The sequence below is a fragment of the Sus scrofa genome, chromosome 3, assembly GCF_000003025.6.
Source record: "Sus scrofa isolate TJ Tabasco breed Duroc chromosome 3, Sscrofa11.1, whole genome shotgun sequence".
Lineage (NCBI taxonomy): Eukaryota > Metazoa > Chordata > Mammalia > Artiodactyla > Suidae > Sus > Sus scrofa.
In genome coordinates, this window is record NC_010445.4 from 17,656,835 (window position 1) to 17,684,139 (window position 27,305).

Consider the following 27,305-nt stretch of genomic DNA (forward strand, 5'->3'; position numbering starts at 1 on the left):
TCAGCATACGGCATCCGCGAGGTCAGCAGGGGAGGAGCTTGTTGACCTGCGGAGCTGGGGCCTTGGAGCGGGACCCGGAAGTTAGGTTTACCGGGAAGTGTAACCTCCGCGTACCCGGGACGCGGGGCTTAATGCGCCTCTGACTCTCGTTTTTGGGCATGGCACTTTCAGTCTCCCAGAATCTCTATGTGAATTCGACTTTTAAAAACATTAGCAGCTGATCCAAAGCTCTTACCTTGAGAGGCAGCCTCCAGCCTTTAAAACGCTCGGGGCTCGCAGCTTGCAGCTCAACTTGGCCACTTTGGTTCGAACTTGAATGAGCTGTGGCCAGTCAGCCACTAGAGACTCTCTCGTCTTGTGGCTGCTCCAAACCTTGGATACCTCCAAAGCCATAGTGCCCACACCTGGGGTTATACATCTTCCCAGTCTTCCGCCACCCGCTCCCAAAAGCCTTGGATGGTGTCACACTCTGCTCTAAGCCTACCAAGTTGTGAGATTCTTGCAGGAGCGACTGACTTCATAGATATTAGTGCATAGCTCAACCCTGACATTCATTTACTCATTCAACAAATATTTGTTGAGCGTCTCAGCGTTAGATTAACAGCAATGAAAGAAAGAAAGAAAGAAAGAAAAAAAAAAAGTCCTTACCCTTGTGGAAGTTATGTTCCTGAGAAAGAGGCAGAGAATGAATTCTTTTAACCTAACAACTATCTTAGAAATGTCACTTTGGGATCACAAACGTGGAAGAAGTTAAAAAATGAATACAAGTAACTTTTTAAGAGTATTTTGACCTTACACCATATTTGGTAGACCGGCTTGGTAGTATAATGGAATAATTATTTTGAAACTGAACAAATGAATAAACATATTGATGTATTTGGCAGTCAGGGTTCTTACTGTAGGAATATAGAATTTGGAATGGGGAACAGAAAGGACCTTATGACTGATTGAAATTGGAGGCATAATTTTAGGAATAATTTTTAAAATAGATAAAATTAGGTATTTTCTAGCTCTCACCTCTAAAAGGGCCTAGCAGCAAAAACATCCCCATTAGAGTGAGCACAGCTAGTGTCTAGATGCTGATTTCAAAGTAACCTTCCTCAAAAGAAACCAGAGCTCCTTGGGAGACTCAGCCTAATTCCCAGGCTGGAGACTTTCTCTGTACTTTCTTGTACAAGATGAACCTGGAATAATTTGTGCCAGAAAGTGAAGAAAGATGGGGACTTAGACACAAGAACCAGGTTGAAATCAGGGACAAAAAGAATGATGAGACTGAGAGGGTCATGAGTGAACCTTCTGATGTGCTAGAAATGTTCCATTCACCTAGGAGGTGATTACACAGGTGTGTTCATGTAACATTCACCAGTCAGCACACCTAAGATCTGTGTACTTTACTGTAGATAAATTATACTTCAACAAAACAGTTTAAGAAAGCTAATGGCAGCAATGAATATAACAAAATGAATTTTAAAACTCTGAGACCAAAGACAAACAAAAACTCTGAGACCACGCTGACACTAAAATTGTAAATAAATAAATGGAGAAAAAGACGTTCTTTATAGTGGAATGCCAGATAATAAATGCAGAAATAAAGTTAAAACATCAACATTTTGTAAGCCTCATAATAACTGACTTGGGCAAAATAGGCTTAAAATTACTGGTGAAAATTTGCTGGGGAACAGGATATTTATATAGACTTTTTTTTTTTTTTTTTTTTTGCTTTTTAGGCCCGCACCTGAGGCATATGGATGGAAGTTCGAAGGCTAAGGGTCAAATCAGAGCTGTAACTGCTGGTCTACACCACAGGCACAGCAACTCGGGATCCGAGCCACGTCTTCTATCTACACCACAGCTCACAGCAACACTGGATCCTTAACCCACTGAATGAAGCCAGGGATGGAACCCAAGTCCTCATGGATACTAATTGGGTTTGTTATCACTAAACCACAATGGAAAATCCTATACTATTCTTTTATTGTTTTATAGATCTGAATTTGTTCTGTTTGTTTGTTTTGTTGTCTTTTTGCCATTTTTCTTGGGCCGCTCCAGTGGCATATGGAGGTTCCCAGGTTAGGGGTCCAATAGGAGCTGTAGCCACCGGCCTACACCAGAGCTACAGCAACGCAGGATCTGAGCCACGTCTGCAATCTACACCACAGCTCACGGCAACGCCGGATCCTTAACCCACTGAGCAAGGCCAGGGATCGAACCCACAACCTCACGGTTCCTAGTCGGATTTGTCAACCACTGAGCCACCATGGGAACTCCTGAAATTTGTTCTTAGTAAAGAGTTAAAAAATAGCAAGACCTCATGAAATGTGTTTGGGGGAATGGGATATTCTCTTCTAGTAAACTGAAACTTCTAATTAATCCATTAGCGCTTTAAAAGTTTTTGTTGGAATTTCTGTTGTGGCTCTGGGGTAACAAACTGGACTAGTATCCATGATGACATGGGTTTAATCCCTGGCCCCACTCAGTGGGTTGGTTAAGGATCCAGCTTTGCTGTGAGCTGTGGTGTAGGTTGCAGACGCGGCTCGGATCTGGAGTTGCTGTGGCTGTGGTACAGGCCGGTGGCTACAGCTCTAATTTGACCCCTAGTCTGGGAATTTCAATATGCCATGGGTGCAGCCCTAAAAAGACAAAAAAAATCCCACCTCATTGTAAACATCCAAATCTCCACATTCAGGGTGGCAGTTGCTGTTATCCAATCCTTTCACACCCTGCTACTTACTAGCTGTGTGACCTTAGGTAATCTGTGCCTGCTTCAGTAACAATAGTACCTACATCAAAAATTTTCTTTTTTTTTTTTTTCTTTTTAGGGCCGCACTCACGGCACATGGAGGTTCCCAGGCTAAGGGTCAGATCAGAGCTATAGCTGCCAGCCTACGCCACAGCCACAGAAAGGCAGGATCCAAGCCATGTCTTCGACCTACACCACAGCCAACAGCAACACCAGATCTTTAACCCACTGAGCGAGGCCAAGGATCAAACCTGCAACCTCACGGTTCCTAGTCGGATTCGTTTCTGCTGCGCCACGACAGGGACTCCTAAAGGTGTGTTTTAATATCTGTGGCCAATGGGAACTCCTACGTTGAGTAAATTTGAAGACTGAACAAGAAATATAAAATGCTTAGGATACACCCTGGAATATAGTAAGCATTCAGTAAATAGTAGTTGCTGCTATGACTCTTCCTCTCTGGCCTCAGGGTCTCAGTATTACATAACAGAGAAGCTTGGTTCTTTCTAAGAACCGAAATTTCCAGAGGAAGAAGGAAAAATGGGGAAAAATCCTTTCTTCTTCTTGAAGCTCCTAGGTAAGGGGAAATGCAGGCTTCTGCTATCAGTCGGATGGCCAATCTGGCTCTCACCCAAGGGCCCAGGGAAAAGCAGAGGAAGAACAATTAGACAGGAGCATTTTGCCACTAAAAAAGATTTTTATTATAAAACAAATACTAATAAAATCAGGCCTGGTCTTCAACCACACCACCTAGAGGCCTCTAGGAAAGGAGTAGGTTGGGGGGAATAGGGGACGGTGGGCACTGAAAGAACAGAGCAGGTTGACCTCCCCTCATCGGTCTCAGCTGCTGCCATTTGTAAAGGACTTAAGAGCTCTTCCAAAGACCTTTGAGAGAAGCACCATCCTTCCAGTCAGGAAGTACCACTGCTGGCACCAGACCCTAGCACTGCAGGAACCAGGAGGTCTCAGCTGACTCTCAGCAGAGGCCACCCAGGGTCACTCAGCCTGGGCGATGACGTAGGAGAGCAGCCATAGAAGCAGGGGGCCCAGAACGAGGACTGCAAGCCAGACAGCAAAGCTGGCCAGGATGTACCTCCGGGCCCGGGCCCCCCAGTGCACTGCCTCCTCCAACCGGCCTGTCTTATGCCGCTCTTCTGCCTGTGGGGGCAGGTTTTTGGTTAGATTCTCCTCCGGCTTCTGCCCCCAAATGCCCCACTGCCCCACTCCAATCCTACAACCTTGTCATGATTGAAAGTCTCACACCCAAACCCTCCACCTCCCTTTCCAGTTTCTCTCTCATGTCTCATCTGCAAAGTAAGCTACACACTCCGCTCTGCCTTCTCTTTAGGATGGCTGTTGCTAGCTCACAAGATTATATATGGGAAAGTACTTTTCAATCATTTTATTCCCCATCCTCTTCTAGTCGCCCTAGATTCATTCAGAATTTGGAATTCTTGGCAAAAAAACAATGAGCAATCTTGGAGGATTTCACTTGTTTCCAATTAAATACCACCCAATTCTCTTTAGTCCAATGGGCCTCATCTTTTTCAATACTAAGGATTCTTTCCATAATTTTGCCCTAATGGAACCCAGAAATTCTGAAGACAGGAATGTAGTTTCTGATCAAAATACAAGTAGAGCTGAAGAAATGCCAGTATATTTAAGTTAGCCTCGTGGCCTTTCAAAAGGTTCAGGTGCAGTTTCTGTTAGAGGTATTGAAATGGTGAAGCACTCTTAAAGACCCCAAAGATTCTTCTGGACTCCTACGGATTGTTCTATTTACTGCTCAGACACCTTGAATTTTGGCCCTTTCCAATTTACCCTCTATGTAGGTACTGAAAGTAGATGGTACCGAAACACAAATCTGACCGTTTCATTCTCCTTTGCAAAATTCTTGAAAGGCTCCCCAGCACTTTCCAAACAAAGCTGAAACTCCTAAGCACAGGAGAGGAAGCTCTTGGGAATCTGGCCTTCTGGCTTCATCTCTCCCTGTTCCTTATTGGTTTAATCAGAATGAACTAAGAGTCCAGGCTGTCTTTGTACAGGTTCCCTGTGCTTCCCTTGACCATGAATGCTCTTCTACCCTAGTCACTCATCCTTTAGGGTCACTTTCCTGTCATTCAGCCTACTCTACATGTACGTGTAATCACAACGCATATCCTCCCTAGACACCCCATGCTTCCTCTCTTAGTACTTATGAGTTGCAATCCGTTAATCATTACCCATTTTTACAGCCATCTCTTTCATTAGACTGTGGGCCCTTGGACGACAGGAACCATGGCTTATTCTTATATGTGGTAATAGGCCCACGGCCAAGCTCTGACAGGCATTTAATATAGACCAATCCGACATACAGAACCACCGCCTTACTACACCCACACCCCTGCTCCCATACGAACTGCATTCCTCACCTTGATGGCAAACACAAGGGCCACAACTCCCAGGCAAGAGCAGCCACATATAACGCTAGTAGCTGCCAAGCAGCGGAGACGGAACCAACAGCAGCGAATGGGGAATGGAGAATGAGCAGCTTCCGTGTTGGTCACCAAGATCTCCACTGCTTTCTCCTCGTCCTCCATCACCTGTGGGCGATAGTCGAGACACGTGTAAGTCCAGCAACTGAACCCTTGGCCTGTCTTGCTCAGACTCTATCCCTCTCTCTGATCATGTCCCCGTGGTCTAGCCCAACTCTCAGGAATGCCGCCTTACTGGGGAATTCCCTAGTGACTCAGACCAAGAGAGGAAATGTGTGGCTGGAATTCTTTCTCCTCAGCCTAAGGTTCTGAGTCTTTCTTTTCTTTCTTTTTTTTGGCAGTGCTCCCTGCACGTGGAAGTTCCCAGTTTGGCTAGATGGAGCGACTCGAGCTGCTGCAGTGACAATGCCGATCCTTAACCCACAGAGCCACAGGAGAACTCCCAGTTCCAAGTCTCTGAAGGCAGGTTGGTATGGACATAGCATCGTCTACATGTACTACTTACTGTTTTGACAAGAGGGGAAAAGCAAAATGACGAGTGCACACTGAGAAGCAGTAGAGTGTTTCTCAAAACCTGATAGGAATCTGTGACTACTCAAGTGAGTGACTTTAATCTGTACTTCAAAAGGCCCTAAAATTCCTTAAAGTTCCTTAGAGGCTGCCCTCGAGTATGGAGCGATCAGAGAAAGGCACCCTAGGCCCTACACCCCACTTCAAACAAGGCAGCCATTGCATATGAAAACAGTTCTGGGGATGGGGGAAAGGAAGGGGAAAACTACCCATCTAAGCTCTATATAGCTGGGGAAACTGAACATCAGAAAGACCTCACCTCCCTAAATCAGGGCCTCTCTTGCTGTACTCTCTTCCACCTCCTATTTTAACCCAGATCATACAACACAATCAGATTAGCACCTTGAGTCCCAATGACTTCATAACCCACAGAAACCTGCATAATGATGCCTGACCTTGTAATTTCTCAGCTCCCTATTTCTCAAGCCCTTGGAGCTTTGGCATCAAACCGTCTTTCTAACCTTCACCTCCAACCATTTCCCTATGCCTTAGACAAAATGAAACCATTTGCAGTTCTCTGACCACAAATAACAAAGGATAGGAGAGGGGAAAGAAAAGAGGCAAGATAAGCAAATTAACAAAAAACCATATATGCCACAAATCTGCAGGAAAATGGACATGAGGAAAGAACTCAGATGAGGTAAACAGATAGCGCCATCATGGGGAAAACTCAAGGAGAGGGTCCAGGGAATTGAGAGGAGAGAAAATACAAAAACATACAGGGACTCTTACCTGGCAATAAGGCCTCGAGGGACTGAGAGTTTCGGCTCCTGCCTCAGGTTTGATTTGGCTTGGGTGGAGAGGGAGCTGACTCAGGGCTCCAAGCCAAGCCCAGGGGTGGGGTTGGGTGGCCAGCCACCATCTGAGGAGCCCCAGAAACTCGGAAGGGGGTGTGGCTGATTCAAACCAGTTTGGCTAGATGGAGGAAAGCAAGGGAAAGCAAAGGATGGAGCAACTGGAGGTAGGATGCCTGCCTTCTGAAAAGGGAGTGAAAGCACCTGCGCAAGAGGGATAAAAGCAGGGAACAGTCTGAGGCACCAGATAGCTCTGAGGCTCAGGAACCAAGGGAACAGAAGAGAGAGGAGGAAAATTATGAGTCTGTATGACTTAAAATGGAAACTTTAGAGAAAGGTACCCCTACCAGATCAGATCTGCCATTCCCCCTCTTCTTGGGTGCAGATTTCTGCCTCAAAGACACATAATTTTGGGTTAGAGATGAGGTACTAGGGTCTCAGCAAGAGCAAGAGCAAGGAGAAAAATAATGCCCAAGTTCCCACCCAACCCTCCACCAGACCAGAAAATCAGAAGCCTCCTTACGCGGATGCTCATACAGAAACTAAGTTTATTATTTTTTCTTCTTAAAAAAAAGAAAAAGAAAAAAGAAAAAAAAAAAAAAACTCATTGTAGAGAGAAGCCCCTCCCCCTTCCCCTAAGGGTGGGGGGCTGTGAAAGATAGCTGGGGAATCAAGTACAAGGGGGTGGGGACAGAAACTATCTTGCCACCCTTAACACTGCCCAGCCATGTGGGGTGGAAGGGAAGGGAATATGTGAAGAGCCCCGTTTCCATGACAACCAGTTGCCTACCCCCTACTTTGGTGGAAAGGAGGGAGAGGCCCCTATGTCTCCCTGGAGGTTCCCCCCTCAAAAAACTTCAAGTAGTGGTTAACAAAATCAGGCCTGGTCATGGAGGGAGAGGGGCCATGGCAGAAAGCCGAGGTGGAGGGGCAGCCCCCTCACGTCTTGGCCTTGCGGCCTCTGTGACTAACGGTAGGGCCAGCCAAGTGCGGAGGGGCGCTGCTACGCAAGATACGCTGGTCCCCTTGGTTGGTGGCCCCACCGAGCCGACGGGGGCCAGGCCGACGGCGTGGGATCCCAACCCCTTCCTCCTCCTCACCTGAGGCCTCAGCCTCAGACTCCTCTACTGAACCTTCAGGCCCCAGGGGACTTGGGGGCTGTAGGCGGCTTCGCTTTGCCAGCCCAGGACCACCACCAGCTGGGGCCCCTGCCCGTTTGCGAGGCACCTTCTCAGTCTCTAGTGGGGGAACTAGAGACCCTGGACGCAGCCGGGTTGAGCGCAGTTTTGGAGCTAATGAGACCACAGGAGGTGTCAATTCTAACCCGCCTGGCCCACTCTCCGCTAAATCCAGGTCATCCTGAATTACAGCCACCACCATGGACCCTTCACTCTTTCGTCCCCGAATTCCCTCTGCTTCAAGCCGTAGGCGGGCCAGGCGAGTGAGGGGGCGGCTTCCATCCTCATCAGAAGAACTACCCTCACTCTCCCCCTGGCCCTGGGGTTGCCGCTGCTTCCCCAATCCACAGCTCTCAAGGACAGAACTGTCACGGTCCAAGACAGGGAGCTGGCTGGGCCGAGGTGATGGTGGGTTCTTGGGAGGTCGGCCCCGCTTCCGCTTGGGTGGGGATGTTGAAATGGTGAGAGTGGTGACAGTGCTGGCGACAGTAGCAGTGGGACAGGCTAGGAGTGGTGGGAGTGGTGGCAAGGGTGGTGGTAGCGGGAGTGGCTGCGTCCGGCTCTCTATGTTGCCATCCCCTGAGGAAATGGTCCCAGGAATGGGCAAATCTCGGGCCTTAGGGGGCCGCCCACGCCTTCTTTTCTCCACAGGTGATAGGATGATGGGCTCGGGTCTATGAATTGGCTGGGGTCCAAGAGGCTGGGGCCCAGGAATAAGCTGGGGTGCCAGGACAGGCTCCGCAACAATAAGGGTCTCAGCCCCAGGGCCTGAGTCAGCCCCATTCGTTTTTCCCTTAGAGGTGGATGAAGGTGCCTCATCCACCCCTCGCCCAGCATCTGCTGGAGACCTGTTCTTCTTGGGGGGCCTCCCCCTCCGACGTTTCACAGCAGGAGGAGTGATGGCGAGTAGTGCCCCTTCTCCATTTTCTGGGCTGCCCCCACCAGTCACCCCCAGCTCAATGCGACGGCGAGCTATGAAAGGCTGCTGGGTTGGGGTGGGCAGTGTGGATGGGGGAGCAGCTTCACAGGGACCACTGGTGGGAGGTGAGGATTCTGGCCCTGACACGCTGCGGGTAGATGGGCTTCCAGGGCTGGCACCAGTCTCAGAGACCCCAGGCACTAGGGTACTGGCAGTTCCCCGCTGCTGTCGTCGCCGCCTCACTAGTTCCTTTTCCTCTACCACAGTCACTAGCCGTCCTGGCAGCTTGCGAAGCACTTTGGGACCTGGAGGCTGCCCTGGCCGACCAGCCCCCTGACCCCTAATTTCTACATCAGCACTGGTGCGACGCCGAGGGGGCCGGGCAGGTGAAGGACCCTCAGGGGTGGAGGTGGCCGAGGATGAGGTTGATGGGGCTGCAACTTCAGCTGAAACAAGTTCCTGTGGTTTCTCTGGGGTAGAGGTTGGGGTCTGGGCCTCCACGAGCTCTTCTGAGTTCTTGTCAGCCTCCAATGACTCCTGAAGTAGCTCGTCAGATGCTGCTGAGGGCGGGAGCTCCAGCTTACTGCTCTCACTCAGACACGCGGGCACCTCCTCACCATCAGGCAGCACTGAGAGGATGGTCGCCTCGGCAGGCTCGGGCACCTCCTGCTCTTGACCGTTGGGGACGCTGCCAGCCGCCAGGGTTGGGCTAGGTGCAGAAGAGGCGAGAGAAAGGTTCTTCTCTGACATAGGCAGGATCTCAACAGCAACTGGCAACAGATCCTTAGGGGGCACAAAAGTAACTGGGGAAGTCTCGGAACTGGCCATGTCAGCCAGCTCCAGGGACTCAGTAGACGCCACTGCTTGTGCGCACAGCTCTGCCTCAGGCCCCAAGCCCAAAGGGAGGTTGGTGACTGGCGGGGAAACGGGCACAGAAGGCAGACGAAGCAGGAGAGGGCAGGAAGGAGTTAAAAGAGAAGTTTGGGCTGGAGGTGGAGTATGAGCTGGTGGAGGAGTACAGGCAGGAGGAGGGGTACAGGCAGAAGAACAAGAGGGCGGTATCTGTGCAGAAGGAAGCGGGGGGGAAGGCAAGATATGGACAGGAAGCATAGTTATTGGATTTGGGGTTGAAATGGGGATGGGGGCAGAGACTGGAACAGGGATTGGGGCAGGAATTGCAGCAGGAGCTGAAGCTGGAGTGGGTCGAGGCCTAGGTGCTGGCCGGGGAACTCGGTCCCTGGCAGGGCTGCAGCGGGGGGGTGTGGAGGTGCTGCGGGTATGATGGGTGGATGTGACAGGAGTGTGGTTTGCCCCTTGAGTCTCAGCCCGGGCTCCACGAAGACGCTCACTGACGCGAGTCCCTGGCCTTTCAGGGGCTTTGGCCTTCTTACTGCGCCGGTGGCCGCCTCCACCAGTCCCACAGGAAACCTCATCCCCAGCCCCTGGCCCCTCCTCCTCCTCTTGGGGTAGGCGGAACACCTCCTCCTTGGCTTGGTCCAGATCCTTTCGAGCAGCTTCCACTTGCTCCTACCAACAACAGAGCCCAAGGAGTGATCAGAGGGAGGCAAGCAGCACAGGGAGTGGGCTGAAAGCACCCACTTTCCACTTCTATCCCCACTCCCCAGAAATACTCACTTCTGCCTGCTTGAGCTCCTCTCGGCTCACCTCCTCCAACGAGGCTTCCAGGAATTTCATGGCATAGCGTTCAATGGGAGTCAGCTGTGGGGAAGAGCAGTGGTGATGAACATAGGGACCTGGTACTCAGGGCGCATCACCCTTGTTTATCTTCACCAGGGAAGACAGAAGGGGCACAGAGCCCAAAGGAAGGAACTATGGTAGGTGAGGTTGAGAACTGATGGATCCAACACTGACCTGTTCCACAAGGGCAGCAATTTCCTGCTCAGCCCGGGACATCTCCTCATCCTCAGCCCCAGGCCGACCAGCCTCCTCTCCCTCACCAGCAGGAAACCCATCATTCTCATTGAATTCTGCAAGCTCAGCCACCTGTTCAGCCTTGGCCTGGGTGGCTGCACGGATATCCTCTTCATCCTCTGCCCGACACAATGCCTATGAGAGTGTGGAGAAGAAAAACCATGAGAATTAAAGAACTTTACATCCTGTAATTTGATTCTGGCAAATGTTTGAGGCCAATTTTATACCAAGTCAGGTTAACATCAGAACTCAACACTTGGGAGTTTCTGTCATGGCTCAGAGGTAACGAACCCGACTTGTATCCATGAGGATGCAAGTCCAATCCCTGGTCTCATTCAGTAGGTTAAGGATCTGGTGTTGCCCTGAGCTGTGGTGTAGGTCGCAGACACGGCTTGGGTCTGGCGTTGCTGTGGCTGTGGTGTAGGCTAGCAGCTACAGCTCTGATTTGACCCCTAGCTTGGGGACCTCCATATGACACCAAAAAACAAAAAGCAGTCCCAAGGAGTTAATGGTGTGGTACAACAGGATCGGCAGCCTCTCTGGAGCACTGAGTCACAGGTTCCATCCCCAGCCTGGCACAGCAGGTTAAGGATCCAGTTGCTGCAGCAGAGGTCGCCAACTGTGGCTCAGATCTGATCCCTGGCCTGGAAACATCACATGTGTAGGGTGGCCAAAAAAAAAAAAAAAAAAAAAAGGAAAAAAAATCAACAACAGTCCCCAAAATTTTGAATACAAAAAATCCACAATTCTTTTTTGCACTGAGATGCTTCATGGTATCAGACTAACTACATCTGATCATTCCCCTGAGATGACTATCCAGGCAGATCACACCAAAGTCACTGAAGGAAACAGCCTAGAGCATGAAAGGAAGACACCTGGAAAGGAAAAACTTCTCCATGATAATCTACACCTGCATTTCCTCAACCATTTGTATACTTCTAAAAAAAAAAAACACATACGCCCAGACCCCACCCCTTAAAACCATAATTTACTAAATTGTGAGATAGGGCCCAAGAACCAATCTTTTGGAAAGCTTTCCAAGTGATCTTAATATATAATCAGTGTTTGAGAAATGAGAGTTTTATATCATATACAAAGTATTTCCTTATATCCACTATGTCATTTAACCTTTAGTTATTTCCTCCTCATTTAAGATTTCAGAAAAGTGGAATATGATGCTCAGAAGATTAACTGGGGGTTGGCTTAACAAACATAATCATTAAGAAGCACTACTGGGAGTTCCCGTCATGGCGCAGCGGAAATGAATCCGACTAGGAACCATGAGGTTGCGGGTTCGATCCCTGGCCTCACTCAGTGGGGTCAAGGATCTGGCATTGCTGTGAGCTGTGGTGTAGGCTGTAGACGCGGCTTGGATCCTGCGTAGCTGTGGCTCTGGCACAGGCCGGCAGCTGTAGCTCCGACTGGACCCCTAGCCTGAGAACCTCCACATGCCACAGGTGCAGCTCTAAAAAGCAAAAAAAAAAAAAAAAAAGAAGCACTACTGGGAAGTTCCCACTGTGGCTCAGTGGGTTAAGGTCCCAAGGTTGTCTCTGTGATAATGCAGGTTCGATCCCTGGCCTTCCTCACTTAAGGATCTGGTGTTGCCACAAGCTGTGGCATAGGTCACAGATGTAGCTTGGATCCAGTGTTGCCATGGTTGTGGTGTAGGCTTCAGCTATAGCTCCAATTTGACCCCTAGCCTGGGAACTTTCACACACTGCAGGTGTGGAAAAAGAAAAAAAAAAAGCACTATTGAGAGTTCCCTTGGGATGCAGCAGGTTAAGGATCTGGTGCTGTCACTGCAGTGGCATGGGTTTGATCCCTGGCCTGGGAACTTCTGTGAGCTGTGGGTGTGGCCAAAAAAAAAAAAAAAAGTAGAAACACTACTGGAATGCAAACCTGGATCTGAGAACTCCAAATCCTGTTCTCTGTGAAATCAAGTGAGCCAATCAATAAGCAATTTACTCACAACTATCAAAGGACAACTGTAATCTGAGAAGCAGCAGGAACAGTTCTCTCTCCTTTGACAAGCTCACCAGACTGAGAAACAACACAAAATGTAACCATTTGCTCTAAAAACTGCTCCCTCTTTTGTCACCTGCTCGAGGATATGGGTCTGCTTGCTGGCCACAGTCTCTTCCTCATCTTCTGGGGCAGAGGGTACAGATGAGCCAGACGGCTCCTCCAGAGGCATATCAAACAGCTCTCGGATGGTCTGCTTTGGAAAAAACATACAAAAGGTGTCAGAGCCAATGGAATGCTGGTTCCAGGTCTACACCTATGAGACTGATAGCTCTTAGTAGTATCAGAAGCACCACTGGTTGAAGAGGTAGACCTGTGGAGGCCAAAGCAGCTGTTTTTTTTTTTTTTTCTCCAAACCATCCTTTTTAATAAACAGTAGTAACACCTACAGCCATTTCAGTTTTCTCCTGCACAGACTTGAAAATCTTAGTACCTGTTTAAAATAGGCTGTAGTGAAGTTGCCTCCCTCAATAGCCATGTCTCCCAACATTCTCTTCTGATTTGCCTTTTTTAGGATGTTCTCCTCCACTGTCCGTTCACTGATAAGCCTAGGGGATGATGAAGGACATGTGTCAACAGCTAAATATATCAATAAAACCCTATCAACAAGGGAAAGTAAGGTGAAGAGAGACGAGGCAATACCTATATATATGGACATCTCGAGTCTGGCCAATTCGGTGACAGCGATCCTGGGCCTGAGCATCCATGGTAGGATTCCAGTCACTATCGTAAAAAACGACAGTATCTGCCCCTGTCAGGTTCACGCCCACACCCCCACTTCGAGTTGAAAGGATGAAGCAGAATATGCGTTTGTCTGCATTGAATCGTTCCATCAATGCCTAGAGGACAAGGAAAAAAAAGACAGTATTGGGAGTTAAATGCCCAAAACAGACCAAGGCTTATTAGTTCACTCCTTAGAGCCTTCCTAGGACTCCAAGGCCTGGAAAAAGGAGACAGACGCTCAAGCGAGACTCTAAAGGCTATAGATGCCTGGGTTACCTGTCTCTGTTCAACTCTAGTAGACCCATCCAGACGCAAGTAGAGGTGGCCATGGTAGGTGAGAAACTGCTCCAATACATCCAGCATTCGGGTCATCTGGGTGAATATGAGCACCCGGTGGCCCTCCGCCTTGAGCTGTCGCAATAGCACTGCCAATGTCTGCAACTTTCCTGAAGAGATATGAAGGGGTACAGAGCCAGCTATAAGCTCAAATGGGATGAGCACTTAGCACTAGAAGGCTATAGAGTTGAAAGGTAAAGTTTTAGGCCAGGGTTTCAATTAACTTAGATCAAAAATATTTAACTTTAGGAGTTCCTCTCTGGCTCGGAGGAAATGAATCTGACTAGCATCCATGAGGACGCAGGTTCGATACCTTGCCTTGCTCAGTGGGTTAAGGATCCGGCGCTGTCGTGAGCTGTGGTGTAGGTTGCAGGTGTGGCTCAGATTCCATGTTGCTGTGGCTGTGGTGTAGGCCAGCAGCTACAGCTCCGGTTTGACCCCTAGCCTGGGAACCTCCATATGCCACTGGTGCAGCCATGAAAAGACAAAAAAAAAATTTCAACTTTATATATCTTCTTCTCTTAAGGGTTCTCCCTCTTCAGTCTGCTCCTGTTGTTGCTCTGACTTCCTTAAATCTAACTAGGAGCAGGGTAATATAGGCTCTCAAGAAGAAGAAAAGAAATCCTGAATGGTGTATGAGCAAGAGATCTTTTTCTTTCTTTCTTTTTTTTTTTTTTTGCTTTTTAGGGCTTCACCCATGGTAATTTGGAGGCTGGGGTTCAATTGGAGCTACAGCTGCCAGCCTACACACAGCCACAGCAATGCAGGATTCGAGCCAAGTCTGCAACCTACACCACAGCTCATGGTGACACCAGATCCTTAACCCAATGAGCGAAGCCAGGGATCGAACTAGAAACCTCATGGCTCCTAGTTGGGTCCATTTCCACTGAGCCACAACAGGAACTCCTGAACAACAGATCTTTAACTACTACACTGAAAGTGAAACAAGAACAGATTCACAGGACAAACATCAACATATCTGCTGATGTCATAGCTTACAGATGAAGATGGAAGGTCACTAAGGAGAGAATCTCAGAAGAAGGATCTTATGAGGTCATCTAGCTCAAGCTTCCATCAAACACAAAAATAACTTCTGTAACGTTTTTCTTTCTTTTTGTAGAACCATACCTGCGGCATAGTTCCCAGGCTAGGTGTCAAACTGGAACTGCAGCTACTAGCCTACACCACAGCCACAGCCACATGGGATCCAAGCCACATCTGCGACCTACACCACGGCTCACAGCAATGTCAGACACCCAACCTACTGAGTGAGACCAGGGATTGGACCCACATCCTCATGTATACTAGGTGGATTCGCTACTGGTGAGCCACAATGGGAACTCCATCCATAACATTTCTAATTAAATCACTTCAAACACTTAACGAGTCATCTATTCTAAAGGGTTCCAAATGTTACAACATTATTGTTTTGTTTTGTTTTTTTTACTGAACACATACTAATAACAATTCTTTCTTATATTCTAAGACATTTAAGAAATCATCAAACATGTTACTATAGAAACACCTGTGCGGAGTTGTGGCAGAAACTATTCATTACTGTCCAACAGCCATTCTTGGTTAACAGAACCCGATTAACGCTGTGGACACCTGGCAGAGATCCTTGATCCCAGGGAAGGCCCACCCCAAACCAAAACCGCAAGATGAATCATTATTGGTCTAAGCCACAGTTCCTCTTTGCCATTTCCCTTTGTCAGTGATTGCTCTAGGGACGGGCATATGGCCCGATGTGAGCCAATGAGTTTTTGACTCAATGTCAAATGAAAGGGCTTTCTTTCCCAGAGAAAAAAAAATGAAAAGTTTGCTAGAAATGTTTGTCTCAACCCTTTGTTTCCTGCTTGGAGAATTGCTGTGCTCCCTGGAGTTATAGCAGCCATCTTAACACCATGAAGAAATAACCACGCAAAGAGTTCCCATTGTCGCTCAGTGGTTAACGAATCCGACTAAGAACCATGAGGATGTAAGTTTGAAACCCTGGCCTTGCTCAGTGGGTTAAGGATCTGGCGTTGCTGCGAACTGTAGTGTAGGTTGCAGACGAGGCTCAGATCCCTTGTTGCTGTGGCTCTGGCACAGGCCAGTGGCTACAGCTCCAATTAGACCCCTAGCCTGGGAAACTCCATATGCCTCGGGAGCGGCCCTAGAAAAGGCAAAAAGACAAAAAAAAAAAAAGAAAGAAAGAAAAAAACACCCATGCGAATGAAAAGATAAAAGCTGGAATTCCTACTCCGCTGCAGTGGGTTAAGGATCTGATGTTGTCTCTGCAGCAGCTTGAGACTCTGCTGAGGCGCAGGTTCAATCCCCAGCCCTGCACAGTAGGTTTAGGATTCAGCATGGCCCCAGCTGAGGCAAAGATCATAACTGAGGCCCGGATTTGATCCCTGGGCCAGGAACTTCCACATGCCATGGGTAAGACCAAAAAAAAGAGAAAGAGGAGTTCCCGTCATTGTGGCACAGAAACAATCCGACTAAGAACCATGAGGTTGCGGGTTCAATCCTTGGCCTCGCTCATTGGGTTAAGGATCCGGCGTTGCCGTGAGCTGTGGTGTAGGGCACAGACTCAGCTAGGACCTGGCGTTGCTGTAGCTGTGGCATAGACAGGCAGCAACAGCTCCAATTATACCCCTAACCTGGGAACCTCCATATGCCACTGGTGTCGCCCTGAAAAGACAAAAAAAAAAGACAATAAATAAATAAGCAAACAAACAAACAAAAGAGAGAGAGATAAAAGCTCAGGATGGCCTGTGGAAATCCTGGATCCATGAAGACACCACTAAGCTGTTAAACCAGCCCTTTATACTCCATTCTCAGCATTTCTCATTAAGTAAACAATAAATGATCTTGTGGTTTAAGCCACTTTTGGTTGGTATTCTGTGACTTGTAGGCAAATTGATTCTAACCAATGGGATTCTAACCAAAAGTCTTTTCCCAAAGCAAAAGGTACTAAATATTTACTGTGTACCACCTCATGGCTTTCCCCATAACTCTGAAAACTCCATGCTGTGGTATCTCATTTGCCATTATATCTCCAACTATTAGTATGTGATGGTCACAACATAATCACTGAATATACTGAGTTCAGCACACATTTTCAACTTTCATCAAATTCATGAATGCAAAGAATCTATCATAAGGCCTACATTTCTCCATCCTATCTGTAGGCATAACCTAAAAGAATTACCTGGAGTTCACGTCGTGGCTCAGCGGTTAACGAACCCAACTATCATCCATGAGGATGCCGGTTCGATCCCTGGCCTTGGTGAGTGGGTTAAGGATCTGGTGTTGCCATGAGCTATGGTATAGGTCGCAGATGTGGCTCAGATCTGGCGTTGCTGTGACTGTGGCATAGGCCGGCAGGTGGAGCTCCAATTCGACCCCTAGCCTGGGAACCTCCAAATGCTGCAGGTGTGGCCCTAAAAAGATAAAAGACAAAAAATCAAAAGGAAAAAAAAAAAATTACCTAAGGAGCTCCTGCTGTGGCATCGTGGATTAAGCATCTGTGACTGCAGTGCCTCAGGTCCCTGGGATCTAGCACTGCTGCTGCTGAGAGGCACAGATTTGATACCTGACCCAGGAACTTCCATGAGCCATGGGTACAGCCAGTGTAAATAAATAAATAAATAAATAAATGTGTGCACATGTATGTGTACTAAAAAAGTTATCTAATGTTTAATGAAATCCAGAGACCTTATGTACAGCATCCCTTTGATATAAGTCATGCTACTAAGATAAGAAAAAAGGTCAAGGGACCTCCACTGGCTAATGAACTCACCGCAATCATACTGGATGAGCCTCAAGTCAGGGAACTGGGTGCGCATGTTACACACAATACGGTGCAAAGGACGAGCCCGTGGCCAGAGCTCACAGGCCAATTGCTCCTGGAAGGCTGCCTGACGTGGGGCCAGCCAAGGAGGTGGGTGGCAGGCATGCAGGGAAGGGGGAGGTGCCTCCACAGGAGGCATGACAAAGATGAACCTATAAAAGAAGAAGGCAAGTAGTATATATGGAATTCTAAAAGGCCCCCAGAAATTAGCACCTTTACCAGCCCTAACCACTATATCCACTCAGAGGCCCCAAGACCCACTTCCCATTAGCACTTAGCCCTGCCAACCTCTCAATGATTTCTGACAGCTGGTCTAGTCGTTGCTGGGGAAACAGTACAGCCTGGCGGGCAGCCTCGGTATAAGTCCAAAAGGTGGGGTGGCTGGGGCCAGGAGAACGAGGGCCGATGGGGCTGGCAACAGGTTGGGGCAGGGTACAGAAATCCAGGACTTCAGTCCCATACACGGGTGCCAGGGCCCCATGAGCCTCACTAAGTTGGAAAATCCGTTCCAGGCGCTCAGACCGCTGCTGTTTCCGCTTTTCCTCCAGAGAGTCCTGAGGATGAGAGGAGAAACACAGAAAAAGTAATCAGCGTCCTTATAAAAAACTGGCATTTCCTCCCAGAATTAAACATTATCTATGGAAACCAATAAACTTAAAAAAAAAAAAACCCACTATTTTAGTTTTTCAAACTGTCATTAATAAGAGTGATTCCTTTCACAATGTTATATGAAATAACCTCTCTGTAAGAGAAACCTGAACTTCCCTGTATGCTACCAAAGTAGATCCCTCTATATTCAAAATTAAGATCCAGTTCTTGTCGTGGCTCAGCAATAACAAATCCGACTAGGATCCATGAGGATCCAGGTTCGATCCCTGACCTTGCTCAGTGGGTTAAGGATCCAGCGTTGCTGTGGCTGTGGTATAGGCCCACAGCTGCAGCTCAGGTTCAACCCCTAGCCTGGGACCTTCCACATGCTGTAGGTGCAGCCCTAAAAAGCAAAAAACATCCATATATTCGACAAGCTCATAGAATGGATGATTTGTGAGAATTTTCCCATATAACACTTAACTGCAGAATATCCAAACTAATTTATCTTCCTGCAGTAGATTCAAAACAATTATTAAAATCCCTCCAGGATACAGAGGGGCTAATCAAACCCACAGCAGGTTTCTGCCAAAGGCCAGACTGGGATGGGTAGGATGGGAATAGCTAACCAGACACTTGGGTACCATCACCCTGAGAGAGAAAATGGGAGTGCCCTGGCTGACAGAAATCTGTGTCACCTTGACCCAATCTTTTCTCATCTTTGTGATTCCAGTTTCACAGGAACCTCCTCTTTTTTGCAGCACTTATCACACTTGTTAAGTTTTACAGCTGCATGATTCTGTCTTCTACCCACTAAGCTGTAAGCCCCATATAACATGAACTTATCTAATTTTTTAATGTAATCACCTAGCTCAGTACCTGGTACAAGGTAGGCTCTCAATAAATATGCTATTTAAATGAACAAATAATGAGGGAGACTGGACCAAGAAATGGTCCTGAAAAGAAGCAGTGACCCAAATCTCCCTTCCTGACTACTACCTTAAGCTTGACTTCTTGGCTCCTGGTGATTAGTGAGGAAGGAAAGCATTCTAGCAGAAGAAAAAAATCACTAAGGCCAGCTCTCCAAAGTAGTGGCAAAGGAGAAAACATTTGCAAATCCATGTATCTGAGAAAGAACCTGTATTCAGAATAAAGAACTCCTACAGGAGTTCCCATTGTGCCCGAGCAGAAATGAACCTGACTAGGATCCATGAGGATGTGAGTTCAATCCCTGGCCTCACTCAGTGGGTCGGGAATCTGGAGTTGCCGCGAGCTGTGGTGTAGGTTGCAAGCACGGCTCGCATCCAGCGTTGCTATGGGTGTGGCTTAGGCCAGCAGCTGCAGCTCCAATCTGACCCCTGGCCTAGGAACTTCCATATACTACAGGGATGGCCATAAAAAGGAAAAACAAACAAACAAACAAAAAAAACAAACAACAACTCCTACAACTCAATAATCAGAAGGAATAAAATAAAACAACTCAATTAAAAAAGGTAAAGGGGAGTTCCCTTTGTGGCTCAGCAGTTAACAAACCCAACTAGGATGCGTGAGGATGCAGGTTCTATCCCTGGCCTCGCTCAGTGGGTTAAGGATCTGGTGTTGCCATGAGCTGTGGTGTAGGTTGCAGATGCAGCTTGGATCCTGCACTGGTGGCTATGGTGTAGGCCAGCGGCAATAGCTCTGATTTGACCCCTAGCCTGGGAACCTCCATATGCTACCAGCGCGGCCCTAAAATAGCTAAAAAAACAAAAACAAAAAAAACAAAACAAAAAACCCAAAAAGGCAAAGGATCTAAACAGACATTTCTTCAAAGAAGATAAACAAAAGGCCAATAACTACTGAACAGATGCTCAACATCATTAGTCATCAGGAAAATTCAAATCAAAACCACAGGATACCACTTCATACCCACTAGAATGAATATTATAATAAAAAAGACAGTAAGTTTTTGGCAAAGATGTATAAAACCTAGAACCCTTAACAAGCTGCTAGTGGAAATGTAAAATGGTACAGTCACTTTGGAAAACAGTTTGGCAGTTCATCAGAAAGTCAAACACAGTTAGCATAACCCAGCAATTCCAATCCTAAATTTACATCTGATATAATGGCAAATATGAGAAGATACAAAGTCTTACACACAAATGTTCACAGCAGCATTATTTATAACAGACAAAAAAGTAGTAACAATCCAAATGTTCCCCCATCAACTGATGAATAGATATATGTGGTATATTTGTACAATGGAATATTATTCAACAATAAAATTAACGAAGTACCAATATACATTATATATTTGTCTCACTATCAGATAAATATCACTCAAAAATATTAAGTTGAAAGAAACCAGACACAAAAGACTATATGTTATATGATTCCACAGATTAATCTATAGAGACAAAAAAGCAGATTAGTGATTACATAGAGCTGGAAGGCATGGAAAGGTTTGGGGATGATGGCTAAGGAGGTGGGGTTTCTTTGTAGGGCCATAAAAATATTCTAAAGTTAATTATGGTCATGGTTGCACAACCCCAAATATACTAAAAGCCAATTAATTGTACAGTTTAAATGAGTGAATTATATGTGTGTGATTTATATGTCAAATGGTATAAATAAAAAAACAGTGTCAAGAGGCTGATACCTACTTGTAGAGCAATGAAAATTTAGCAATGACCATGAGGTTGCACTCTTGGGCTAGGATCTAGGCTCATTACCTCTCTACTTTAAAAAGCCAGACCACTCTGGTAACATTAAAGACCAAAGGTGGAGCCAGGGGCACTGATGGAGGGTGGAGTACTAGGGCTGAGGCAAAAAATAAGCAGCAACTCTATTACCAGACTTACAAAAAAGACCACAGGGCCTGAAAGGACTCATCAGATCTTTCTTCTTCTTAAGTCTGGGTTTATTCTGAGTTGTAACTTCAAATTTTCTTTGTCTTTTTAGGGCGGCACCCACAGCACATGGAGGTTCCCAGGCTAGGGGTCAAATGAGAGCTAGAAGTGCCCACCTACACCACAGCCACAGCAGTGCCAAATCTGAGCTGCATCTGCAACCTAAACTATAGCTCATAGCAACTCGGATCCTTAAGCAACTGAGCGAGGCCAAGGATCGAACCCACATCCTCATAGATACCAGCTGGGCTCTTTAGTGCTGAGCCACAACAAAAACTCCTGTAACTTTAACCAAAATATACGGAATTACATACATGGTTTAAAAAAAAAAAGGCTACCAGAGGAGTTCCTGATATGGGGCAATGGGCTAAGAATCTGACTGCAGCAGCTAAGTTTGCTACAGAGGTGTGGATTCTGGAGTAGGGGCTTAAAGGATCAAGCATTGCTACAGCTGCAGGGTAGGTTGCAGCTGCAGTTTGGACTCAATCCCTAGGCCAGGAACTTCCACATGCTTCGGTGTGGCCATTTAAAAAAGGAAAAGAGTTCCTGCAAGGGTATAATGGGATCAGCAGCATGCTGGGAGCGCTGGGAAAGGGGTTCAATCCCCAGCCCAGCACAGTGTGTTAGTGAACCAGTGTTGCCACAGCTGCAGCTTAGGTCTTGACTTCAGCTAGGATCTGATCCTTGGCCTGGGAACTCCACATGCCACAGGGCAGCCAAAGAAGAAAAAATAAAAAATAAAAAAACCTACCAGAAAGCCCATGAAGTGACAGGGAATAGAGTTCTTTTTATTGCCCACTTAACCACCACTGCAGTAAAAAATAACAGGAAATGACCATTAAAGTTAAAAGACTATGATCTTTCTGGAACTGTACTTTGTGGTATTGTTTCTCACTTCATTCAAGTACTTGATGATGGTGATATAGAGTTTTAGCACAAGAAAAATCTTCCCGGAGTTCCCGTCGTGGCTCGGTGGTTAGCGAATCTGACTAGGAACCATGAGGTTTCGGGTTCGATCCCTGGCCTTGCTCAGTGGGTTAAGGATTGCAGACGCGGCTCAGATCCTGCGTTGCTGTGGCTCTGGCGTAGGCTGGTGGCTACAGCTCCGATTCGACCCCTAGCCTGGGAACCTCCACATGCCGCAGGAACAGCCCAAGAAATGGCAAAAAGACAAAAAGAAAAAGAAAAGTCTTCCCTGTCCCTGAGAACTGCCTCTTGTGGAGAAGAGGAAAAAACAATGGAATCAGCACATCTGTATTCTCACAAGGTGTGTAACTTTCACCACATCATGTAATAGGCTAGTTTCATCTATAAAATGAAGGTACTAGATGCCAATACTAACTCTGAAGAGTAAGCAAGAACCAAAGAAACAAACTTCAACAACAAAGTCTTGAACACATCAGTATACATCATGTAGGCATTCCTTTGGGGCGCAGCAGAATAAGGATCCAGCATTGCCACACAGCGGCTCAGGTTGATGCCAGGTTGATGCCGTGCAGGGTTTGACCCCTGGCCTGGGAACTTCCACACGCTGCTGGTATAGCCAAAAAACAAACACCAACACCTTCCCCAAAGTACATTATTTGTCAATTACTCCTGTAAGAAAGGCAGAACAAGGAAGTTCCCACTGTGGCTCAGCAGAAACGAACACAACTAGCATCCATGAAGATTCGGGTTTGTTCCCTGGCCTTACTCAGTGGGTTAGGGTTCCAGCATTGCCATGAGCTGCTGTGCAGGTTGCAGGTGAGGCTCAGATCTAGTGTTGCGGTGGCTATGATGTATGCTGGAAGCTGCAGCTCCAATTCAACCCCTAGCCCGGAAATTTCCACATGCCACAGGTGTGGCCCTAAAAAGCCAAAAAAAAAAAAAAAAAAAGGCTCAGGCAAGAGATGGGCCTTGTTTAATGGCATTTCAAGTTCAAATATTAGGTCCACAAAACCAGGAGCTAATTTACCAAGATAAAAGTGACTTTTTTTTCCCTTCTAATGGCCACATCTGCTGCATATGAAGTTACCAGGAAAGGGACTGAATCCGAGCTGCAGCTGCGTCCTTTAACCCATTGCGCCAGCCCGTGGATTGAACCCTCACTCTGGCAGTGACCTGAGCCCGTGCAGTTGAATTCTTAACCCACTGCGCCAGCGAGCACTGGTGACATTTTTTGTTCTAATCACTCTACCAACACTCCAGTGAAATTCAATTTTCTTTTCCCTCTCCTTTAAGGCAGTAAAACTTACCAGATAGAAAGGGGAACGAGGTGGTGGTGGGGGCTGGCGTCGAGGCCGGGGACCACTGAACGAGGTAGCAGTGGAAGGAGGGCTGGGGGGACCAGAGCGTAATGTCAGTGTCTCAGGCTCATCCTTGGAAACAGGCAGCCGGGATACCATGGTGACGGGCAAGGGAGCGGCACCAGATGCAGAAACCCCAAGGGAGGATGCCTGGGAAGCTGGGGCCTGTGTTGAGGCTGGGGCCAGCGCCAGAGTCTGAGTTGCCACTGGGCCTATGGCGGGCACCGAAACTGGGGCAGGGCTCAAGGTCAGTGTTTGCACTGAAGGTGGGGCCAGGAGTGAAGCAGCAGATGACGATACTGGAGCCAAAGTCAGTGTGTGAGCTGGGGCCGGGCCCATCGGAGAAACTGGAGCCAGAGGGGGTGCTGGTGCCAGAGAGAGCGTCTGAGATGGACCCAATGGTGGTCCTGGTGCCAAAGACAGTGTCTGGGCTGGAGCTGGTACTAGGGATGATGCTGGAGTCAACGACAACGTCTGAGCTGGAAAGGGACCTTGAGGGCTCCCAGTTCCCAAAGAGAGTGTCTGAGATGGAGATGAGCCGCCAAGAGTGGATGCTAAAGCTGAGGGTAAAGCCAGTGTCTGCGTAGAAGCCGGACTTGGGAGAGGTGATGGAATCGGGGCCGGTACCATGGTTTGAGCTGACGATGGAGCCAATGCAGGAGCCGGGGCTGGCACCAGTGAAGAAGCTGAGGCTAAAGGAGTTCCTGGAGTAGATGACGAAGCCAGAACTGGAATCGAAGTCTGTGACGGAGCCAGGACTGGAAGAGGAGCCAGAGAAGAAGGAGGAGCCAGGATTGCTGTTGGTGATGCCACCATGGGAGCCAGAGAGGTGGCTAGAGCCTGAGATGCAGTAGGTGCTGGAGCCAGAAGGGAAGCCTGAGCTGGAGCTGGATTTGGTGCTGCCGGAAAAGGATTGGCCAGAGCAGAAGCTGGCACCAGAACAGGTGAACATGCTGGGGCCACAGTTGAGTTCAACCCTGGGACATGTGAAGAGGCTGGAGCCAACAACAGAGGATGACCAGGTGCCTGAGATGGGGACAGGGATGGAGTTGTGGCCAAACCTAGGGTCAAGGCTGACGCTGATGGGGAAGCCCCAACTGGTGCCAAAGAGGGAGGTCCAGTAGCTGCTGAGACAACAGGTGCCAGTGTCGGAGTCACACTGGTCAAAAGAGCTGGGCCTGAAGCTGAAACAGGCAAGGGGGCTGAGATGGGGATGGTGAGTGGAACTGAGGCTGGGGCAGGAAGCGTTGTGGAGATAGAAATGGGGAGTGAAGATGACACTGGAACTGAGACTGCAGAAGACACAGGACTAGCAAGTGGAGAGGAGTTGGGAACCGGCATCGGAGAAGAGACTGGCCCAGGGAGTGAGGACGGCACAGGAAGAGGAGAAGAGATGGCCAATGGAGCAGCTCCGGGTGCTGAAGCTGTGGAGACAGAAGATAAATCAGCCCAACATTCTTTCACTGATCTATGACCCTGTACCAACCTTTCCCTTACCCTCAAGCTGCACCTGTTTCCCAGAAAACCTTCACTCCCATACCATAAGACAGACTCAAGGAAGCTGACAATTTAACATTTCCTTTCCCTCCAAGGTCCCAACTAATGTATCTTGGAATAAGGCAAGGGTCCAAGAGTCTGTTCTGAGGGCCAATGCAAATCAATATGCTGATAATGAAAGGATGTGAGTGACTTAAGAAATCCTCTGGGCCACCTCTCCATTTCTGGCAGAAATTATTGGCCTCAGCCACCTGGACTCACCATTGACTTCAGGCGAAGGACTGTGGACCAGCTTGAGAAGGGGCCTCACCAGAGTGGACGTGGGTATGGGGGCCCGGGCACTACCCAGAGTAGGCGTGGATAGACGGCCAGGGGTTAAGGTGGGGCGTGGAGTCAACACAGCTGGAAGCCCAGAGCTTGGAGGCCGGGGTGCTGGGGCCAACGGAGGAACAGGAGTCAGTCCATCCCGAGGGGCCTGTCTCACTACAATCTTCACCACGCCTGTATTATTCACCATGGTTGGTGGCACTGCAAGAGGAAGCTACATTGAGGGGAAGGTAGAAAAGAAACAAAAGACCCAAAGGATGGAAGAAGTCCAAGGGCAGGAGAGGGTAGCAGACAGCTAATAGAGATACTGGCAGGGGCAAACAACACTGAGGGAAGGCTGGACAGATAGTAGCCGCCCAGGGTATGCCTAGAAGGATCAAGGCCAGCAAAGGCTAAGTAAGTAGGAAGGCCAGAAGCCTCACCCTGGTTAGCAGCAAGCGGAAGGCTGAGGCCAGTGGGGGCAGGGGTGGTGCTGGGGGTCGAAGAAGGCAGCACAGAGACAGGGGTGGGGCCAGGGGTCGGGGCCACGGCCTGGATGAGGGCCACATGGGCAGGCTGGCTGATGAGGTGGTGCTGCCCCCCTGCTGACACCAGGTGCACCACATTCCCTGGGTTAAGGGAAGAGAGAAAGAGAGAGAGAAGCAGCTATCAGCCGGAGGAGGGCAGAGGCAAGGGCAAGAGAAGAGAGAAAGAACAGAGAAGGAAGAATAACTTCTCTAGAAAGACTTCATCCCTACCTTGATCAAAAGACCCCCTCCAACCATTCCCCTTGGCCCCCCCCCCCACCAAAAGCTAGGGAGCGAAACATAAAGGCTGACGTCTGAAAAGAGCCACAAAAACAAAAGGACAAGGAAGAGGAGGAAAAAGGCAGGACAGGGGGTGGGTTTTACCTACTTTGCAGCGGGCGGGGCTGCCCCACAGCAAGCTGGCGCACCTGGGCACCAGTCAAAGTCAGCTTGTTGCCCTGGATTTGGAAGGTGAGAGGTTTGCTTCCCCCTGCACTAGCCACTGGACGTTGTGCCAGGGAGGCCAACTGCCCGATGCTGACCACTTCACCTGCTATAAATAAAGAAGGGGCTTAATGTACACCAGGCTCACTCTGCTCAATGTCACTTCACAGACCTTCATGAAGCACGAGTCTCCAGTTTCTCCAAACTTTAAGGCCCCTAAATTTACCATGTTCCAACAAGTTCTGCCTCCATGTACAGCTTTGGAACTTTTGACATACTACTCCTTCCAATCCCACCTGTTCACCTGCTATCTCCTTGACATCCTCTAACAGCCTGCCACCATACTGAGCTAATCATATCACCAGCCCCCTCCTTATACTGCTGTGTTATCCCAAATAATTTTCTACTGCTAAGCTTACCACTCTTTATTCACCTATGTGCCATTTCCCCCACCACACTGTGAACTACCTGAGGGCTTGAGTTTATTAGGGCCACACCCAAGGCATATGGACATTCCTGGGCCAGGGTCACATCAGAGCTGCAGCCACTGGCCTACGCCACAGCCAGAGTAACATGGGAGGCAAGCTGCGTCTGCGACCTACACCACAGCTCACAGCAATGCTGGATCCCACTGAGCGGGGCCAAGGATCAAATCCACATCCTCACAGATACCAGTCGGGTTCATAACCCGCTGAGCCATACTGGGAACTTCTTGAGGACTCTTGCTTATGATTTATTGCTATCTACCCAAATACCTAATATATCTTAGCTACCAAAAATTTGACACACTCATGGCCCCAAACTTTTCTTCTCCAGCTCCATGGCAAATAAGCCTTTTTCCCACCTCAAGTTCTACTCCCGCACAAAGCCCCAGGAACTTACACGGCAGGCGAGCTTGCATATCGGGAGACAGGATGAGGCGCTGTGGTGCAGGAGTAGGAGCTGGTACTGCCGTGGTGGGAGCAGTGGCTGTGGTGGTAGAGGTGGTGGTGACAGCAGCAGAAGGGAAGGTATACCCTGGTGGGACTGTAAGGGGCTTCAATAAGCTGGAGGAACCTGGGGGTGGGGCAGGGCTCAGGCGAACAGGGGCAGGCGGGGCTGGCTTCAGGGACAGGGTTGGTGCAGGAGGCCGTGAGGTCCCACTCAGGACCCCCAGAGGTGATGGCAACACTGTAAACAAAAAGCAAACACTTGTCAGATATACCTTGACTAAAGCCTTAACCTACTAGAAACCTCCACACATAATT

General features: G+C 48.3%; 2 protein-coding genes across 3 annotated transcripts in view; both read right to left on the bottom strand.

Moving 5' to 3' along the window:
* TMEM265 (transmembrane protein 265) lies at positions 3,415–7,045 on the bottom strand. Of its 2 annotated transcripts, NM_001304279.1 has the most exons (3): positions 6,514–6,873; positions 5,149–5,319; positions 3,415–3,895 (listed from the first exon to the last, which is right to left on the bottom strand). In NM_001304279.1, the coding sequence occupies exons 2-3, from the start codon at positions 5,314–5,316 to the stop codon at positions 3,734–3,736; spliced, it is 330 nt and encodes a 109-aa protein (NP_001291208.1). In that variant the 5' UTR covers positions 5,317–5,319; positions 6,514–6,873; the 3' UTR covers positions 3,415–3,733. The 2 variants fall into 2 exon arrangements, with proteins under 2 accessions (NP_001291208.1, XP_013847802.1); XM_013992348.2 differs by having other exon boundaries at positions 5,149–7,045.
* SRCAP (Snf2 related CREBBP activator protein) overlaps positions 5,540–27,305 on the bottom strand; it is a 40,489-nt gene continuing 18,723 nt past the window's right edge. Inside the window, exons 21-34 of the mRNA XM_005653006.3 lie at positions 26,941–27,228; positions 26,003–26,167; positions 25,531–25,716; positions 25,043–25,309; positions 23,234–24,708; positions 17,812–18,077; positions 17,473–17,675; positions 13,626–13,795; positions 13,269–13,465; positions 13,060–13,174; positions 12,703–12,822; positions 10,545–10,739; positions 10,308–10,391; positions 5,540–10,199 (exon numbers count right to left, since the gene is read on the bottom strand). Coding sequence (XP_005653063.1) covers positions 7,515–10,199; positions 10,308–10,391; positions 10,545–10,739; positions 12,703–12,822; positions 13,060–13,174; positions 13,269–13,465; positions 13,626–13,795; positions 17,473–17,675; positions 17,812–18,077; positions 23,234–24,708; positions 25,043–25,309; positions 25,531–25,716; positions 26,003–26,167; positions 26,941–27,228 — 6,416 coding nt within the window. The 3' untranslated portion in view covers positions 5,540–7,514. The remainder of the gene's footprint in view (positions 10,200–10,307; positions 10,392–10,544; positions 10,740–12,702; positions 12,823–13,059; positions 13,175–13,268; positions 13,466–13,625; positions 13,796–17,472; positions 17,676–17,811; positions 18,078–23,233; positions 24,709–25,042; positions 25,310–25,530; positions 25,717–26,002; positions 26,168–26,940; positions 27,229–27,305) is intronic.